The 20,458-nt window shown below is 37.6% G+C and overlaps 1 protein-coding gene across 9 annotated transcripts in view; it reads right to left on the bottom strand.

The window, feature by feature from the left end:
• The window catches only part of CCDC66 (coiled-coil domain containing 66), a 68,643-nt gene that overhangs the window by 13,923 nt on the left and 34,262 nt on the right, over window positions 1–20,458 (bottom strand). For 8 of the 9 annotated variants that reach the window (XM_032322825.1, XM_032322877.1, XM_032322867.1 and 5 more), the window contains 6 exons: window positions 18,370–18,501; window positions 17,727–17,977; window positions 17,439–17,523; window positions 16,444–16,605; window positions 12,126–12,270; window positions 10,707–10,793 (listed from right to left, as the gene is read on the bottom strand). In XM_032322825.1, coding sequence (XP_032178716.1) covers window positions 10,707–10,793; window positions 12,126–12,270; window positions 16,444–16,605; window positions 17,439–17,523; window positions 17,727–17,977; window positions 18,370–18,501 — 862 coding nt within the window. The remainder of the gene's footprint in view (window positions 1–10,706; window positions 10,794–12,125; window positions 12,271–16,443; window positions 16,606–17,438; window positions 17,524–17,726; window positions 17,978–18,369; window positions 18,502–20,458) is intronic. The other variant, XM_032322831.1, reaches the window with a different exon arrangement.

Genomic DNA, 20,458 nt, shown 5'->3' with positions numbered 1-20,458 from the left:
TAAAAGGTACCCGGCAAAAAAGAAGTGTGGATAACCCAAAAGACTCCACCAAAATCTGTCAGAAAAAACAAATTCCAGAAAGGTGCAAGATAAAAAACTCAAGACACATGAATCTGTTGTGTTTCTATACACTAATACTGTTAGAGAAATAAAGAAAAAAATCTCACTTGCAATTGCATCAAAAATAAAATACCAGAAACTGCTAGAACTCATGCAGGAATTCAGTAGAATATCAGGACATAAAATAAATGCAGAGAAATCAGTTGTATTTCTATATACCAACAACAAGACAGAAGAAAGAGAAATTAAAAAGTCGATCCCATCTACAATTGAACCCAAAACCATAAGATACCTACGAATAAACCTAACCAAAGAGGCAAAGAATCTGTACTTCAAAACCTATATAGAGCACTCATGAAAGACTGAAGAAGACACAAAGAAATGGAAAAACGTTCCATGCTCATGGACTGGAAGAACAAACATAGTGACAATGTCTATGGTACCTAGAACAATCACACATTTAATGCAATCCCTATCAAAATACCACCAACTTTTTCAAAGAAATGGAACAAATAACCCTAAAAGTTGTACAGAACCAGAAAAGATCCCACAATAGCCAGAGGAATGTTGAAAAAGAAAACCAAAGTTGGTGCATCACAATTCCAGAATTCAAGCTCTATTACAAAGCTGTGATCATCAAGACAGTATGATCCTGGCACAAAAACAGACACATAGATCAATGGAACAGAACAGAGAACCCAGAAATGCACCCGCAACTCTATGATCAACTGATCACTGACAAAGCGGGAAAGAATGTCCAATGGAAAAATGAGTCTCTTCAACAAATGGTGCTGGGAGAATTGGACAGCCACATGCAGAAGAATGAAACTGGGCCACTTCCTTACACCACACACAAAAAACAGACTCAAAATGGATGAAAGGCCTCAATGTGAGACAGGAATCCTTCAAAAATCCTTGAGGAGAACACAGGCAGCCACCTCCACCTCAGCCACAGCAACTTCTTCCTAGAAACACCGCCAGAGGCAAGGGAAGCAAGGGCAAAAATGAACTACTGGGGACTTCATCAAGATCAAAATCATTTGCACAACAAAGGAAACAGTTAACAAAACCAAAAGACAACCAAGAGAATGGGAGAAGGCATTTGCAAATGACATGTCTCAAAAAGGGTTAGTATCCAAAGCGTATAAAGAACTTACCAAACTCAACACCCAAAGAACAAACAATACAATCAAGAAATGGGCAGAAGACATGAACAGACGTTTCCACAAAGACGACATCCAAATGGCCAACGGACACAGGAAAGAGTACTCCACATCACTCGGGATCGGGGAGATACAAATCAAAACCACAGTGAGATACCACTTCACATTAGTCTGTATGGCTAAAGTTAACTAGTCAGGAAATGACAGGAGTTGGCCAAGATGCAGAGAAAGGGGAGCCCTCCTACCCTGTTGGTGGGAATGCAAGTTGGGGCAGCCACTCTGGAAAACAGTATGGAGGTTCCTCAAAGAGTTGAAAATAGAACTACCCTAGAGCTACAGCATTTGCAGTACTGGGTATTTACCCTAAAGATACAAATGTAGTGATCTGAAGGGGCACAGACACCCAAATGTTTATAGCAGATTGCAATGTCCACAAAAGCAGAACTATGGAAAGAGCCTGGATGTCCATCAACAGATGAATGGATGAAGAAGATGTGGTGTGGATACATAAACACACACATGTACACACACGAATTCTATGCAGCCATCAAAAAATACCCCGAAATCTTGCCATTTGCAACAACATGGGTGGAACCAGAGGCCGTTTTGTTAAGCAAAGTTAAGTCAGTCAGAGAAAGACAATTATCATATGGTCGCTCTTATATGAGGAATTTTAGAGGCAGGGTGGGGGTTCATGGGGGGAAGGGAGGGAAGAATGAAACAAGATGGGAACACGGAGGGAGCCAAACCATAACGGGACTCTTCACCTCAGGAAACAAGCTAAGGGTTGCTGGGGTGGGGCGGGGGGAAGGATATGGTGTCTGAGTTATGGACATTAGGGAGTGTATGTGCTATGGTGAATGCTGTGAACTGTGTAAGACTGATGATTCACAGACCTGCACCCATGAAACAGGTAATATATTATACATTAATTTAAAAAAAAGAAATTATACAATGCAATAAGAAAAGCAAAGATACAATCTGATTTTTTAAATGGGCAGAAGATTTGAACAATTATCAAAGAAAGACCTACAGATGGCTAACAGCTACATAAAAAGATGCTCAACATCACTAATTATCAGGGAAATGAAAAATCAAAACCACTGTGAGATAATGGCTTTGCACCATTCAGAATGTTGAGTATCAAAAAGAAGAAATGACAAGAGTCAGCAAGGAGGTAGAGAAAAGAGAATACTCACACATTGTTGGTAGACTTCTAAATTGGTTAATCTCCACTACAGAAAATATAAAGATTCCTCAAAGAGTTAAAAGAAGAACTACCACATGATCCAGCAATTCCACCTCAGGATTTATCCGAAAGAAACAAAACCACTAACTCAAAAAGATGTATGCACTCCTCTGTTCCCTGGAGCACTATTTGTAATAGTGGAGGCATGGAAGCAACCTAAGTGTCAGATAAATATAAAGAAAATGTAGTGTTTACATACACAAAGGAATATTATTCAGCCATAAAAAGAAATGAAATCTTGCCATCTGTGACCACATGGACGGACATTGAGGGCATTATACTAAGTAAAAAAAGACAGAGAAAGACCAATACCATAAGATCTAACTTATATGGGGAATTTTTTTTCTTTTACTTACAAGTGGAATCTTAAAAAAAAAAAAAAAATACACACACACACACAAACCACAGAAGCTCACAGATATATTGCTGCCAAAGGCAGCAGTGGGGAGGGGAAAGAAGGACAAAATGGGTGAAGAGTCAAAAACTACAAATTCCAGTTATAAGTCTTGGGGATATAACATACAACACAGTGACTCTAGTTAATAATTCCATATTTAAGAGAATAAATCTTCTCATCACAAGAAAAAATTTTCTAACTGATGGTGATATTAACTGGACTTACTGTGACCATTCTGCAACATACACAAATATAGAATCATTATGCTCTACACCTGAAACTAATGTTGTATGTCAATTATCCCTGGATTTTTAAAAAGTGAAAAGTTAAAGGGATTTTCTGGAAGCTATTAAAAAAAAACCTCCCAGGGGCGCCTGGGTGGCTCAGTGGGTTAAGCCGCTGCCTTTGGCTCAGGTCATGGTCTCGGGGTCCTGGGATCGAGTCCCGCATCGGGCTCTCTGCTCGGCAGGGAGCCTGCTTCCCTCTCTCTCTCTCTCTGGCTGCCTCCGTCTACTTGTGATTTCTCTCTGTCAAATTAATAAATAAAATCTTAAAAAAAAAAAAAATTCCCAGAAAGATATGTAAAGGATTGAAAGGATTCACAGTAAGCATGGAGACCTATAATAATAAGGCCCAAATATAGATATTACCTTATCACATTTTTAAAAATTTAAAATGAACCCATGAGGAGGCCTGGGTGGCTCAGTCAGTTAATTGTCTGCCTTTGGCTCAGGTCATGATTCCAGCGTCCTGGGACTGAGCCCTGCATCTGGCTCCCTGCTCAATGGGGAGCCTGCTTCTCCCTCTCCTGCTTTCCCTTCCCCTTCCTTGTGCACTTGCTTGCTCTCTATTTCTCTCTCTCTCAAATAAATAAAATCTTTTAAAAAATGAATAAAATGAACACATAAAAAATGTTCATCATTGGTCACCGGGAAAATGTAAATCAAAACCACAATGACATACCACTTCATAACCACAAGAATAATATGTGTAGGTTAACATGCAGAGAAATTACATATACTACTGATGGAAATGTAAAATCATACAATTTGGAAAAGTTTTACAATTCATTAAATGCTAAACATACAGTTATATATAACTCAGCAATGCTATTCTTCTCTCCCAAGAGATCTGAAAATATACATCTAGGTAAGTTCTGCTTAAGTGTTCATAGCATATCTTTAATAGCCAAAAAGTAGAAGTAACCCAAACATCCACCAACTGATGAAGGAATAAACAAAATGTGGTATATGCACAAAATGGGATATTATTCAGTGATGAAGGATGATGAGGTATTGCTACATGCTACAACATGATGAACCTTAAAACATTACGCTAAATGAAAGAATCCAGGCACAAAATACTACATATGGTATGATTCCAATTATATGAAATTTCTAGAATAAGCAAATCTAGAGTAACAGAAAGTAGATTGCTGGTTACCTTTAACTGGAGAAAAGGGAGAAAAGAATGAACACAGGGGTTCTTTCTGGGGTGATAAAAATGTTCTTAAATTCATTGTGGGGATGGTTGCACAACTCTAATTGTACTCTTTAAAAAAAATACTGCATCAGAAGGTTTATATGAACACATTATAGATGAAAACTTCTATATCTGGGGAAGGAAACAGCTATCCAAACCTGGGAGGCACAGAGAACTCCCATCAAACTCAACAAAAGCCGGACAACCCCAAGACATATTGCAGCAAAACCTGCAAAATACAGAGATAAGGAAAGAATCCTGAGAGCAGCAAGGGAAAAGAAATCCCTAATCTACTAGGGAAGACAAATCAGGTTAGTAGTAAATCTTACCAAAGAAACACAGCAGGTCAGAAGAGAGTGGCATGATATATTCAAGGTCCTGAATGGGAAAAATGCACAGTAAAGAAAATTTTATCCATCAAGGATTTGGAATAGAAGGAAATAAAGAGATTCCCAGACAAACAAAACTAGGAGTTTACGATGACTAAACTACCACCCTGCAAAAAATATTAAAAATTTCCTTTAAATTTCCTCCTTTAAAGTCAGAAAGAAAGACCAAAAGCAACAAAGTCTAGAAAGATACAGAGAAAAATCTCCAGAAACAGTGACTTTACAGGCAATACAATGGCACTACCTTCTTATCTATAATAATTCCTGAATATAAGAATTCCTGAATGTAAATGGACTAAATGCCCCAATCAAAAGATGTTTAAGGTATCAGAATGGATTTAAAAAAAAAAAAGATCTACCTATATACTGCTTACAAGAGATTCATTTTTAGACCTAAAGACACCTGCAGATTGAAAGTGAGGTGATGAAAACCAAAGTTTCAGAAGTCAACAGAGAGCCAGAGTAGGCATGTTTAATATCAAACTTGATTTTAAATGAAAAAAATATATAATATGAGACAAAGGGCACTATCTCATAAACAAGGTGTCTATCCAACAATTGCAAATATCTAACAATTGCAAATATTTATGCCCCCAACTTGGCAAGCACCCAATACACAAGTCAATTGATAACAAACATAAAGAAACTCATTAGTAACAATAGGAGACCTTAATACACCACTTAACAGAAACAGACAGATCATCTAAGCCTAAAATCAAAAGAAAACAACGGCTCTGAATGACACAACTGGACCAGAGGGACTTAACAGACATATTCAGAACATTTCATCCTAAAGCAGCAGCAGAATACACATTCTTTCTAAGTACACATGGAATATTCTCCAAAATAGATCACATGGTGGATCACAAATCAGGCCTTCGACAAATACAAAAAGAATGAGATCATACCATGCATATTTTCAGACCACAGTGCTATGAATCCTGAAGTCAACCACAAGAAAAAATTTGGAAAGATCACAAGTACATGGAGATTAAAGAACATCCTACTAAAGAATGAAGAGGGGGGCACGTGGGTGGCTCAGTGGGTTCCAAGCCTCTGTCTTTGGCTCAGGTCATGATCTCAAGGTCCTGGAATCAGGCCCCGCATCCAGCTCTCTACTCAGCAGGGAGCCTGCTTCCCCTACCTACCTACTTGTGATCTCTGTCAAATAAATAAATAAATTAAATATTAAAAAAAAATAATGAAGAGGTTAACCAGGAAATTAAAGAAGAAATTTTTTTTTTTAAGATTTTATTTATTTGAAAGACAGAGATCACAAGTAGGTAGGCAGGCAGAGAGAGCAGGGGAGAAGCAGGCTCCCCAGTGATCAGAGAGCCCGATGCAGGACTCCATCCCAGGACCTTGGGATCATGACCCGAGCCAAAGGCAGCGGCCCAACCCACTGAGCCACCCAGGCGCCCTAAAGAAGAAATTTTTAAAAATCCACAGAAGCAAATGAAAACACGATAGTCCAAAACCTCGGGGATGCAGCAAAGAAGGTCCTGAAAAGTATACTGCAATACAAGCCTACTTTGAAGCAAGAAAAATCTCAAATATACAACCTAACCTTACACCTAAAGGAAGCTAGAAAAGGATCATCAAATAAAGCCTAAAGTCAGCAGAAGGAAGGAAATAAAAAGATTAGAGCAGAAATAAAAAAACTAGTAGGACAGATCAATGAAACTAAAATATTTTTCTCTGAAAGAATAAAACTGATAAACCCCTAGCCAGACTTAATCAAAACAGAAAGACCAAAATAAATAAAAGCACCAATGAAAGAAGAGAGATCACAACCAACACCACAGAAATATAATTATTAGAGATTATTAGGAAAAATCATATGCCAACATGTCATATGCCAACAATCAGATGCCAAGCATCTGGAAGAAATGGATAAATTCTGAGAAATCTACAAACTGCCAAAACTGAAACAGGAAGAAAAAAATTTAAATAGACCCATAACCAGCAAAGAAACTGAATCTGTAATCAAAAATCTCTCAAATACAAAAGTCCAGGGCCAGATGGCTTCCCAGGGTAATTCTACTAGACTTAAAAAAAAAAAAAAAAAGTTAATACACATTCTTCTCAAACAGTTCCAAAAAAAGAGAAATAAATGGAAGAAAACTTCTAAATTCATTCTATGAGGCCAGCATTACCTTGATTCCAAAACCAGACAAAGACCCCAGCAAAAAAGAGAATTATACCTAATATATAATTGATAAACATGGGTGTGAAAATTCTCAACAAGATTAAAGAACATCCTACTAAAGAATGAAAAGGGGGGCACCTGGGTGGCTCAGTGGGTTAAGCCTCTGTCTTTGGCTCAGGTCATGATCTCAGGGTCCTGGGATCAGGCCCCGCATCGGGCTCTCTACTCAGCAGGGAGCCTGCTTCCCCTCTCTCTCTACCTACCTGTGATCTCTGTCAAATAAATAAATTAAATATTAAAAAAAAAATGAAGAGGTTAACCAGGAAATTAAAGAAGAAAAAAAATTTTTTAAAGATTTTATTTATTTGAAAGACAGAGATCACAAGTAGGCAGAGAGGCAGGCAGATCAAACCCAACAGTACATTAAAAGTACATTTAAACATTCTTCTGCATTAAAACATTAAACAAAAGTACATTAAAACATTCTTCTACATGTGGCTGTCCAGCTTTCTCAGCACCATTTGTTGAAGAAGACTGTTTTTTCCATTGGACATTCTTTCCTGCTTTGTCAAAGATTAGTCAAACATGGAGTTGAGGGTCCATTTCAATAATTGAGGGTACATTTTAATAATTTAAAATAGGGCGCCTGGGTGGCTCAGTGGGTTAAGCCGCTGCCTTCGGCTCAGGTCATGATCTCAGGGTCCTGGGATCGAGTCCCACATCGGGCTCTCTGCTCAGCAGGGAGCCTGCTTCCTTCTCTCACTCTCTATCTGCCTGCCTCTCTGCCTACTTGTGATCTCTGTCTGTCAAATAAATAAAATCTTAAAAAAAAATAATAATAATAATAATTTAAATTATTAAAATAATTATTCACCACAATCAAGTGGGACTTATTCCTTGGCTGCAGGGAAGGTTCAATATTCGCAAATCAATCAACATAATATACCACATGACTAAGAGAAAGGATAAGAACCATATGATCCTCTCAACTGATGCAGAAAAAGCATCTGACAAAGTACAGCATTCTTTCTTGATTAAAACTCTTCAGAGGGAACATACCTCAATATCATACAAGCCATAGACAAAAAGCCCACAGCAAATATCATTCTCAGTGGAGAAAAACAGAGCTTTCCTCCTAAGGTCAGGAACATGGCAGGGATGTCCACTGTCACCACTGTTTTTCAACATAGTACTAGAAGTCCTAGCCTCAGCAATCATGCAACAGGAAGAAATAAAAGGCATCTCAATTGGCAAAAAAGTCAAACTCTAACTCTTTGCAGATGACATAATACTCTATGTAGAAAACACAAAAGATTCCACCTCAAAATCACTAAAACTCATACAGGAATTCAGCAAAGTGGCAGGATATAAAATCAAGGCAGAGAAATGAGCTGCATTTCTATATGCTAACAATGAGGCGGAAGAAAGAAATTAGGGAATCAATCCCATATACAAATGCACCAAAAACTGTAAGATACCTAAGAATTAACCTAACCAAAGAGGCAAAGTATTTGTACTCACAAAACTACAAAACACTCATAAAAGAAACTGAGAAAGACAAAGATATGCAAAAACATTCCCTGCTTGTAGACCTTCAAGAACAAATATTGTTAAAATGTCTATGCTACCTAGAGCAATCTACACATTCAATGCAGTCTCTATTAAAATACCATCAATTTTTTTCAGAGCTGGAACAAATAATCCTAAAATTTATATGGAACCAGAAAAGACCCCAAATAGCCAAAGGAATGTTGAAAAAGAAAACTAAAGCTGGTGGCATCACAATTCTGGACTCCAAGCTCTACTGCAAAGCTGCAATCATCAAGACAGTATGGTACTGGCACAAAAACAGACATATAGATCAATGGAACAGAACAGAGAACCCAGAAATGGACCCTCAACTCCATGGTTGACTAATCTTCGACAAAACAGGAAAGAATATCCAATGGAAAAAATACAGTCTCTTCAACAAATGGTGCTGGGAAAACTGGACAGCAACAAGCAGAAGAATGAAACTGAGCCACTTTCATACACCATTCACAAAAATAAATTCAAAATGGATGAAAGACCTAAATGTGAGACAGGAATCCATCAAAATCCTTGAGAACACAGGCAGCAACCTCTTTGACCTAAGCCATAACAACTTCTTATTAAACACGTCTCTAGAGGCAAGGGAAACAAAAGCAAATCAAAAGTGAACTACTGGGACTTTCTTCATCAAGATAAAAAGCTTCTACACAGTGAAGAAAAAAAATCAACAAAACTAAAAGAAAACCTACAGAATGGGAGAAGATATTTGCAAATGACGTGTCTGAAAAAGGGTTAGTATCCAAAATCTATAAATAACTTATCAAACTCAACACCCAAAAAATGAATAATCCAGTTAAGAAATGGGCTAGAAGGGGCGCCTCCAGTAGCTCAGTCACTTAAGCAGCTGCCTTTGGCTCAAGTCACGTTCCAAGAGTCCTGGGATGGAGCCCTGCACTGGACTCCCTGCTCAGTGGGGAGCCTGCTTCTCCCTGTCCCTCTCCCTGCCACTCCCCCTGCTTGTGCTCTCTCTGTGAAATAAATTTTAAAATCCTAAAAAAAAAAAAAGAAAAAAGGGGGGGGCCGTGCAGAAGACACAGACATTTTCTCAAAGACATATAGTTGCCTAATAGGCACATGAAAAGATGCTCAACTTCACTCATCAGGAAAATACAAATCAAAACCGTAATGAGATACCACCTCACACCTATCAAACTGGCTAAAATTTAATTGCACAGAAAACAACAGATGTTGGCAAATATATGGAGAAAAGGGAATTCTCCTACACTGTTGAGGAGAATGCAAAATGCAGCAGCCACTCTGGAAAACTGTATGGAGGGGGGGGGTCCCTCAAAAAGTTAAAATATAACTACCCTATGACCCAGTAATTATACTACTAGATACTTACCTAAAGGACACAAAAATACTGATTCAAAGGGGCACATGCACCATGATGTTTATAGCAGCATTATCAACAACAGCCAAAATATAGAAAGAGCCCAAATATCCATGGATGAAGAAGATGGTATATAACTTGGCCATCAAAAAGAATGAAAGCTTGCCATGTGCAATGACATGGACAGAACTAGAAGATACTGGGGCACTTGGGTGGCTCAGTCAGTTGAGCATCTGCCTTTAGCTCAGGTCACTGGGCTCCCTGCTCAGCAGGGAGTCTGCTTCTCCCTTTCCCTCTGCTTCTCCCTTCTGCTTCTGCTGTCTCTCACTCATTCTCCCTCTCTCTCACATAAATGAGGGGAAAAAAGAGAACTGAGTGATTATAGAGGGAGGGGAGTGGGGAAATGGGCTAACTGGGTGATGGGTATTTAGGAGGGCACTTGTGATGTGCACTGGGCATTATATGTAAGTGGTGAATCACTAAATTCTACATCTGAAACAATTTTACCATATATGTTAACTAGAATTTAATTTAAAACTTGAAGAACAAAACCAAAACACTGCACTGTATCCTTTAGGGGGGTTAACTATATGCTATGTGAATTAAACCTCAATGAAGCTGTTACAGAGAAATTAAAAATCAAGAGATCCCTTTATTTTCTAATACTTGCTGAAAACTGGTGAATTCCTTTCATTTTTAAACAGAGCTCAATTCTCCCATCTAAGTACTAACCAGGCCCGAGCCTGCTTGGCTTCCGAGATCAGACGAGATCGGGCACGTTCAGGGTGGTATGGCCGTAGACAAACAGAGCTCAATTCTAAACTAAGCTTAATTCTGACTGTGACGTTAATTTTAAGTAAATTTTAAACCAAATCACAACTGTTAAACAAATACCTGTTTGCACAGCAGTATCCTTTTTGGGAGAGGTTGTAGAACTGATACATGTATTCTTTTTACCACTGACATCATCCAAGCCATGTCCTAAATTTGAAATGTTGTTAGTCACTTTATCAAATAGCAAGAGAAATATATTATCCAACATAATGACAGTTCAGGAAGATTAAGAGAAAGTATGTGTAGCAGCAACTAAATACGCACAAGATTTTCAGTGTAATCAATGTGAACATTACAATAAAAATATAAAAGGGCTATCCTAAATTTTCTTACAAAAAGTGACCTGCATTTTTATCCCTTATTGAATATGAGGATCCTTTCAGAGATTTCTCTAAAAACACTGGGTAAAAAAAAGTATACATTTTACCTACTATAAACAAAACATAAGAAAATTTATGTAAAAAGTAGGAAACAAAGGCAGAAGAAAAATTATTAAATTTCCTTACTACTTACGGCCCACTGACAAGTCCTTGAAATAGGTCGTCAGTGACATTCCTCTAGGAACTCAACTGCCTGGATGTTCACACTTTGCTAAGGGCAGAAAGTAATCTTAGCCCAACCCCCACGATCTTGTACGTCTACTTTAACATAAAAAAATTTCCTCTGGAAACTGCCTTTATCTCTACCCCTCTTCCCAATACATGTTGGCAATCATCCCCCAATCATACGACCCACTGATATACATCTGAAGGGTCTCATGACTAAGTTTTTATTAGACAGTTATAAATGACGTTTTCCCAATAACTGCTAGCCCCCTTAAGGTCCTGAAAACTGTTCTTCCAAATTCCTTACATATTTACACTATCCCTAATCCCTCACAACTTGAAAGTATATGATGGGCCACTCCTCACGACCCTAGCACAACTCTTTCTGCCCACGGGTCCTGTCCCAGTGCTTTAATAAAATTACCTTTTTGCACCAAAAACATCTGGAGAATTCTTGGTTGTTGTCTTCAACCCCTAACATCCTTCCTGTATCAAAGATTATTGGAAAGTGCCCGACCCTGCTTAGTTATTATTTAGTTCTTCTCTTAAAACCAATTTCCCAAACAAAATAAGCATTTTTATAAAGTTACATCAGGTCAAGATCTGAAATTCCTAAAATAATATTTATTCACTAGGTGTGTTAAAGGTACCAAAAATAGGCAGTTATTTAAAATCCTCTTCAAAAGATATTTTAAGTAAAATTGTAGTGAACTGGGACGCCTGGGTGGCTCAGTTGGTTGGACGACTGCCTTCGGCTCAGGTCATGATCCCGGAGTCCCGGGATCGAGTCCCGCATCAGGCTCCCAGCTCCATGGGGAGTCTGCTTGGCTCTCTGACCTTCTCCTCGCTCATGCTCTCTCTCACTGTTTCTCTCTCAAATAAATAAATAAAATCTTTAAAAAAAAAAAAAAAAAAATTGTAGTGAACTGCTTACCACCAAGATTTTTAATCAATCCAGAAGTGTCGTGTCCCTTTTGAGCCAATTCTCGGATTCTCTGTTCTTGTTTCAGCCTCTGTGCTAGCTCCTGTGCTCTCTGCATTGTCTGAAATAGCTCATTTGTTTTGAGAGTCATGATTTCCTGTTAATATTGAAGGGCACAGAATTATTAAATGCAATTATCAGACACCTACAGACTTGACTATTCTGAGCAGATTAGCTCCTACTATGTGCGAGGCACTATTCAAGATACTGGGACAAAGTCAACAGGGCAAAGCGTTCTCCCTTTTGGAACTTACATTTTAGTATCATATTCTACAGCTGTATTAGACCACAAATGTAAAAATTCTTTTACCCACTGAAATTTATTATAATAAAGTCTTCAAAGCTTCTAAAACCAGTGATTAATTCCATCCAAATTCCATTAAGATTAAAAACAGATTATGAAGAGGTAAAACAGGATTTACAGCCATTTCTTGCAATTCAAACAAATGACCCTCTGACTTTATTCACATATATAGTTTTTTCTTTTTTTTTTTTTTTTAAAGATTTTATTTATTTATCAGAGAGAGAGAGGGGGAGAGAGCGAGCACAGGCAGACAGAATGGCAGGCAGAGGCAGAGGGAGAAGCAGGCTCCCTGCTGAGCAAGGAGCCCGATGTGGGACTCGATCCCAGGACGCTGGGATCATGACCTGAGCCGAAGGCAGCTGCTTAACCAACTGAGCCACCCAGGTGTCCCTATATAGTTTTTTCATAGGAGCAGTTGCCTTAACCTATTCAACATAATGAAAATAGAACCCAGATCATCCACTTCATCAGTGTGGAGTTAAGGCTGAAAAGGGAAAAATCAAGAAAATGCAGGCTCTGGGCTGCATCTCCGAGGGCGAGTGGAAATGCTCTATTCTCTACTATAAACCTCACAAATCCTTGGCAATCACGTCACTGTAGGATTTGCTCACGTCAGGTCAGCTCAAACATGACACTTCACAAAATCATCCCTAGGCCACATGTACCACTTAACAGAGATGTTCTTGTAGCTAACCAGGTATCTACTCTTTTTTTAAAAAACGATCTTATTTAGAGACACCTGGTTGGCTCAGTTGGTTAAGCGGCTGCCTTCAGCTTAGGTCATGATTCCTCTGTCCTGGGATCGAGTCCTACATCCGGCTCCCTGCTCGATGGGAAGCCTGCTTCTCCCTCTGCCCCTCCCCCTGCTTGTGCTCTCCCTTGTGCGCTCTTTCTCTCTGACAAATGGATAAATAAAATCATAAAAAAATAAAAAAAAATTGGGCGTCTGGGTGGCTCAGCGGGTTAAAGCCTTTGCCTTTGGCTCAGGTCATGATCCCAGGGTCCTGAGATAGAGCCCCGCACTGGGCTCTCTGCTCAGCAGGGAGCCTGCTTCCCCTCTCTCTCTGCCTGCCTCTCTGCCTACTTGTGATCTCTGTCTTTCAAATAAATAAATGAAATCTTTAAAATAAATAAATAAATAAAATTTTAAAATTAAGAAAAAAAATCTTATTTAAGCACACAGGAAAACTCTAACACAGCAATGAAATGTATCATCAATGCCAGCCTGCAAATATATGCTCCTGTTCACTAATGGACACAGACAGAAAGGCCAATATCATTTCTCTTAACACATCTAGGATATTTATTAATAATTACTGCTCAGGCGTGTATGGGTGGCTCAGAGAGTTAAGCCTCTGCCTTCGGCTCAGGTCATGATCTCAGGGTCCTAGGATCGAGCCCTGCATTGGGCTCTCTGCTCAGCAGGAAGCCTGCTACCCCTCTCTGCCTGCCTCTCTGCCTACTTGTGATCTGTCAAATAAATAAATAAAATCTTAAAAAATAATAATTATTGCTTAGAAAACATTTCAAAATGAAGCACATGGGTAATTTTTTTTGTTGTTGTGCTGTACTGGCCTTTCTTAGCAGAGAAAAAAACCCAAGCAATATGGCATTTGTGAACTGATCACTTGAAATAATTAAAAACTTCTCTAGATTCTCCTTTACATTCATAACCTTTATAATGCAACACTTCAGTGTTTCTGCATACACCTTCAAAATTTCAAAACAGATGCAAATGTTCAACTTCTGATTATTTTCTTTTAAAAATATACCCATTTTTAATCTATCCATTTTTACTCTATAATGTTATTTATAATATAAATACTACCATGTTCACAGTCTGGAAGAATTAACACTTTAAACGTCCACTCTATTAAAGCAATCTACAGATTGAATGTAATCCCTATCAAAATACCAACAGAATTTTCCACAGAGCTAGAACAAATAATCTTAAAATCTGTATGGAACCACAAAGGACCCCAAATAGCCAAAGCAATTCTGAGGAAGCAGAACAAAGCTGAAGGTATCACAATCTTAGATTTCAAACCATATATGCTACAATGCCAGTACTCAAAATAGTATAGCAATGGCACAAAACAGATCAAAAGATGAAAGGGAGCCCAGGAATAAAACCTGGTCATGTTTATATGGTCAAGTAATCAATGACAAAGAAGGCAAGAATATCCAATGGGAAAAAGACAGTCTCTTCAGTAAAATATGCTGGGAAAACTGGACAGTTACATGCACAAGAATGAAACTGGACCACTTTCTCCCACCATACACATAAATAAACTCAAATGGATGTAAACTGTGAGACCTAAGACCATAAAACTCCTTAAAGGAAACAGAGGCAGTAACCTCTTGGACATCGGCATTACCATGGGCCTGTGCTGTACATTTATACTGGAATTTTAATTTCCATTTTCTAGATCTGTCTCCTCAGGCAAAGGAAATAAAAGCAAAAATAAACTGTTGGGATTACATAAAAATAAAAAGCTTCTACACAACAAAAGAAACCATCCACAAAACAACAAATTACTGAATGGGAGAAGATATCTGCAAACAACATATGTGAAAAGGAGTTAATATCCAAAATATACAAATAACTCATACAACTCAAAACCAAAACACCAAATAATGATTTTTTTTTTTTTTTTTAAGGGAGACAGCATGACCACATGAATGGGGAGATGGGCTGACAAAGTGGGGGTGGGGGGAGAATCTTAAGCAGGCTCCATACTAGGCTTGATCTCACAACCCAGTGAGCATGACCTGAGCTGAAACCAAGACTCAGACACTTAGTCAACTGCCCCCAAAATAATTTAGTTTTTAAAAAAGATCAGAGGACCCAAACAAACATTTTTCCAAAGCATACAGATGGCTAACTGACACAGGAAAAGATCCTCAACATCACTAATCATTAGGGAAATGTGAATCAAAACCATAATTATATCATCTCACCATTGTCAGAACAGCCAGTATCAAAAAGACAAGAAACAACAAGTGTTGGTGAGGATGTAGAGAAAAGGGAACCTTTGTGCACTATTGGTAGGAATGGAAATTGATATACCCTCTGTGGAAAACAATAAGGACCCTCCAAAAAAAATTAAAAGTAGAATTACCACACAGTCTAGTAATTTCACTATAAAGTATTTACCCAAAGGGAAAAAAAGATATATGCACCCAAATGTTTACTGCAGCATTTTTTGTAACAGCCAAGATATGGAAGCAACTCAAGTATCCATCAGCAGAAGAATGCATAAGAAGATGTGGTATATACAAAAAGTAGAGTATCATTCAGCCATAAAAAAGAAAGAGACCTTGCCATTTGCAATAACACGGATGGACCTAGAGGGTATTATGCTAAAAAGTCAGTCAGTCAGATAGGAAAGATCAATACTATATGAAGTCACTTGTATGTGGAAACTAAAAAAGATAAAATGAAAAGCAAAACAAAAAACCCCAAACAAAGAAAAAAACAGACCCACAGGGGTACCTCGGTGGCTCAGTGGGTTAAAGCCTCTGCCTTTGGCTCGGGTCATGATCCCATCGGGCTCTCTGCTCTGCAGGGAGTCCGCTTCCTCCTCTCTCTCTTTCTCTGCCTGCCTCTCTGCCTATCTCTCTGCCTGCCTCTCTGCCTACTTGTGATCTCTGTCAAATAAATAAAATCTTTACAAAACAAAACAAAACAACAGACTCACAAACTGGTAGCAGGGGAGAAGGAGTCAGTAAATGAGGGAAGAGGAGTGGGAGGTACAGGCTTCCAGTTATTAAATGAACAAGTCATAAGGATGAAAGCAACAGCATAGGGAATATAGTCAATGGTACTATAATAGCGTGTACTGTATGCTTGTTAACATAGTATAACATATAGGACTCCTGAATCACTATGTTGTTGTACACCTGAAACTAATGTAACACTGTGTTAACTATATTTCAATGAAAAAAGTTTTAATATATACTTACTTCCTTTTGTTTTTGCTTAAGTATGTCTTCTTCATACTGTTTCTGCATCTCTTCTCGTTCCCGTGCTAAGCGACGCTCCTCTTCTTGTTCTTCCTTCTTTCTTTGCTGTTCTTCCAGCTGTTTCTTCCTGCGTTTCTCTTCCACCTGAGCGGTGATGGCTTTCTAGTTATAAATTATAAATCACAAAATGCACCGTCACAAATTTAAAAAATCTATTTGAAGCATTTGAATTTCTAAAATAAGTTTATCAGTAGCAGATAATATATAATGCAATATTACATATATAAATAAAGTTAAAATGTCAAATTTCCAATGTATTTATCCCATCTCTTGTTCCTGGAATTCTATATGCTTTTTCTTTTAACAGAGGAGGTCTGTTAGAAGAAGTAATCCAAAAACAACTAAAAAAATATCAGCACTTAGCATAGTGCCTGGTAAGTAGCAGACATTCTGTTAATTCGCTTACTGATTAAGACTAACAATATTAATTACATCGAATTCCTCATGTATCAAAGGTTTTAAAGAATTATTCAGAATTTTAAGTCCTTTTAGTGTTAGATTAAAATTAGAATTTTAATCTTCATCTCCTTCCTTATATTATCTGCTAGATTTCTCAATCAGAATTCAGTGCCCTGTATAGTTCCCTTAAAGAACTAATTCTCATCCTAAACAAAATTCAGGAGAACTATAAACAGATGAAAAAAAAATAGCCAGTACTAAGTTAAGATTTAGTGCCATTTCATATATAAAACATATATTAAAGACCTACTCTTCTGGAAGGCAAGTGGCTGGTTGTACTATGTGATACTGTCTGGTTCTCAGCATCAATATAATTTTAGTATTACTGCCAGCTGGAGTAAGAATTAGATTCATCACAGAAATGGAAGGGCCTGTGCTGTACATTTATATTGGAATTTTAATTTCCATTTATTTAGGTATCCGCTGGAAATGACTTTATTTATTAAGGCGAAGAATAGTATTTTACAGTGCAATACCTGATGTTCTAACTGTTTTTGTCGTCGCCTCTCACGTTCTTCAATCTGAGCTGGATCCAAGAGAGCAGTCATAGAACGGAGAAAGCTGGCAAGATAGACACTTTAGTTATACAAAACCCCCAAAAGATGCTAAATCATTTTTGCTCCAGATACATCCACTAGTAATTTCTACTTTAAAGGAAAATACCAAACCTGAAATCAATTAACATACATTATAAATATGACAGTCCTTTTAATAAAGCACATAGACTTCCTTAAACATTAATAAATACTGAAAGATAAACTTACTTTGTTTTCTGACTATCTGCCATGGTCTTATCTCTGACTGGTTTTGCTATATGCTCCTCTTCTGAAGGTTCAACCTGGCTTCCAGTCATAGGTGTATAAACACTGCTGATATCAGCCAGTTCGTGAGTGTCCGGAGAGACACAGAAGTACTCTGGTTGGTTGTGTGTTGACCAAGAAGACAGTTGAGACTGAGAAGCAGGATAGGTCTTTAATGAATCAAAATGCATTGCCCATCTGTCATGTTCCTCACCCTAATCATGATAAATAAGAATTACTAAGAATTCTCCCAATTGTTCTCATGTATAAAGTTCTAAAATGATAATCAAACACAATTTTTAAAAGTCACCAAAGAGCAGAATAAGCATCACAAAAATCAACGGAGCTATATTCTTTATTAATTCCATATATACTTAGGTAACTAACATAAAGAGTACGAGAAATTCAAATTAGGAAATTCCTGAAAAGCCAGTTTTAAGAAATTACACAAAATCACTTACTAAATGCATTCAAAAAAGAGCAAATGTGTATTAATTTGAATACTGTAATCTTGTCAAATAGCTTTAGGATACTTTTAGGTTTATGATTAAGGACTCAAATTATTTTTTTTCCCGTTGACAACATCCACCTAAATTTGTTAGGTTACCTTTGAAGATGTAATTTTTTCCTCTATTCTTCTTTGCCGATCATCTTCTATTTGCTTGTTCAAATCTTCAATCCATTTCCTCTGCTGTTCTTGTTTCATGGCACTGAAAGGGCGTTCCCGTGGTACTGCTTCCTAAACAATAGTAATCAATACTATTTAAATTGCAACTCTCTCTTTCTTTTTTTTTTTTTTTTTAAGATTTTATTTATTTATTTGACAGAGATCACAAGTAGGCAGAGAGGCAGGCAGAGAGAGAGAGGGAAGCAGGCTCCCTGCTGAGCAGAGAGCCCAATGCGGGGCTCGATCCCAGGACCCTGAGATCATAACCTGAGCCGAAGGCAGCGGCTTAACCCACTGAGCCACCCAGGCGCCCGCAACTCTCTCTTTCTAACCACCTTATCAATCTTGACAAAAATTTATACAAACAGAAAGGCATTTATCTGAGAGAAAGAACTGTAAACAAAAAATTTTGAATTATACAAGACTTAAACAGATGTATTCCAATTTTCAGAATCATATTTGTAACATAAAGTAGAGAATATAGAATAACTAAATGTAAATGTAATGCGGGACTCGATCCCAGAACTTTGGGATCATGACCTGAGCTGAAGGCAGAGGCTCAACCCACTGAGCCACCCAGGGGCCCCGATGAATATTGTTTTAAATCTGGCTTCAGGATACAACAAATACTGCCTTTGTACCAAAAGCCAGGAGGATGTAAGAGAGCCAGAGGCTTTCTCTCCTGAATCACGTCTCTTTAGGATATCCCTCTTTTCCATTTCTACTGCTATAGCCCTATCACAGTCTATGACATTTCAATAAGAAAAATGTATTGCGTTCAGATTAAGTCCTTGAATTCTAAGAAAAAAAAAAAACAAAAATTAAAAATTGAGGGGCCCCTGGGTGGCTCAGTGGGTTAGGCCACTGCCTTCGGCTCAGGTCATGATCTCAGGGTCCTGGGATTGAGTCCCGCATCAGGCTCTCTGCTCAGCAGGGAGCCTGCCTCCCTCTCTCTCTCTCTCTGCCTGCCTCTGCCTACTTGTGATCTCTGTCAAATAAATAAAATCTTTAAAAAAAAAAAATTTGAAAAATTTCCTAATTGAAGTTGCTTCTTAATTTATGAGAATTTGGTATGCTCTAACAAAAAGAAAATAATATATTCTACTCAGATTGTCCTGAAAGGCAAAAACTAAGCAACAAAGACTTTGTTATACAGAATAACTGCAGGATATGTTTTAAAAAATAGCTTGACAGAATACTACAATGGCGATATACCTGATGTTACCTTCTGCCTTTGTTTTTAACAGAAATAATGGCAAAGCTCCTAGTTTATAAGCAGTTGCTTAAATCAAAGGAAATATTTATAAAAAAGAAAAAAGATCTTAGTATCTCAGGTATTCTTTCATGTTTTAAAGAGATAAAAACCATCACATTTCTTTAAGCCTAAAAGAACCACTTCAAAAGGAGCATTATCTTCAGGTAAGTAACTAAACAATTCTAGCTTTAAAAATGTTATCTTAAGGATGAAAATGGAAAAGAAAAACAAGTGGCTCTTTGAACTCCTTACAAGACATTCTCAACACAGCACTCAATCACCTTAGAACTCTGTTCACGTTTCTTACATATGATTTAACCAGATTTGGTTTCAAATCTGTTTTTTCAGTTTACCTTTTAATTTTTTTTACATACACATTTGAGTGAAATAATATGGTATCTGTCCTTCTCTGACTTACTTTGCTTAGCATTTTACTCTCTAGCTCCATGTTGTTGCAAATGGCAAGATTTCATTCTTTTTTATAGCTGGGTTATATTCCATTGTACATATACCATATCTTCTTTATCCATTCATCTATGGATACTTGGGCTGCTTCCATAATTTGGACGTTGTAAATAATGCTGCAATGAACATAGGGGTGCACCTACCTATTCGAATTAGTGTTTTCTTATTCTTTGAGTAAAAACCCAGTTCTGCAATTACTGGGTCATATGGTAGTTCTATATTTCATTTTCTTTTTTTTTTTTTTTTTAAAGATTTTATTTATTTATTTGACAGAGAGAGATCACAAGTAGGCAGAAGCAGGCAGAGAGA

The sequence above is a fragment of the Mustela erminea genome, chromosome 1, assembly GCF_009829155.1.
Source record: "Mustela erminea isolate mMusErm1 chromosome 1, mMusErm1.Pri, whole genome shotgun sequence".
In the NCBI taxonomy this organism is placed as follows: Eukaryota; Metazoa; Chordata; class Mammalia; order Carnivora; family Mustelidae; genus Mustela; species Mustela erminea.
Note: the sequence above shows the minus strand (reverse complement) of the source record. Positions and strands in the feature narration are given on the sequence as shown.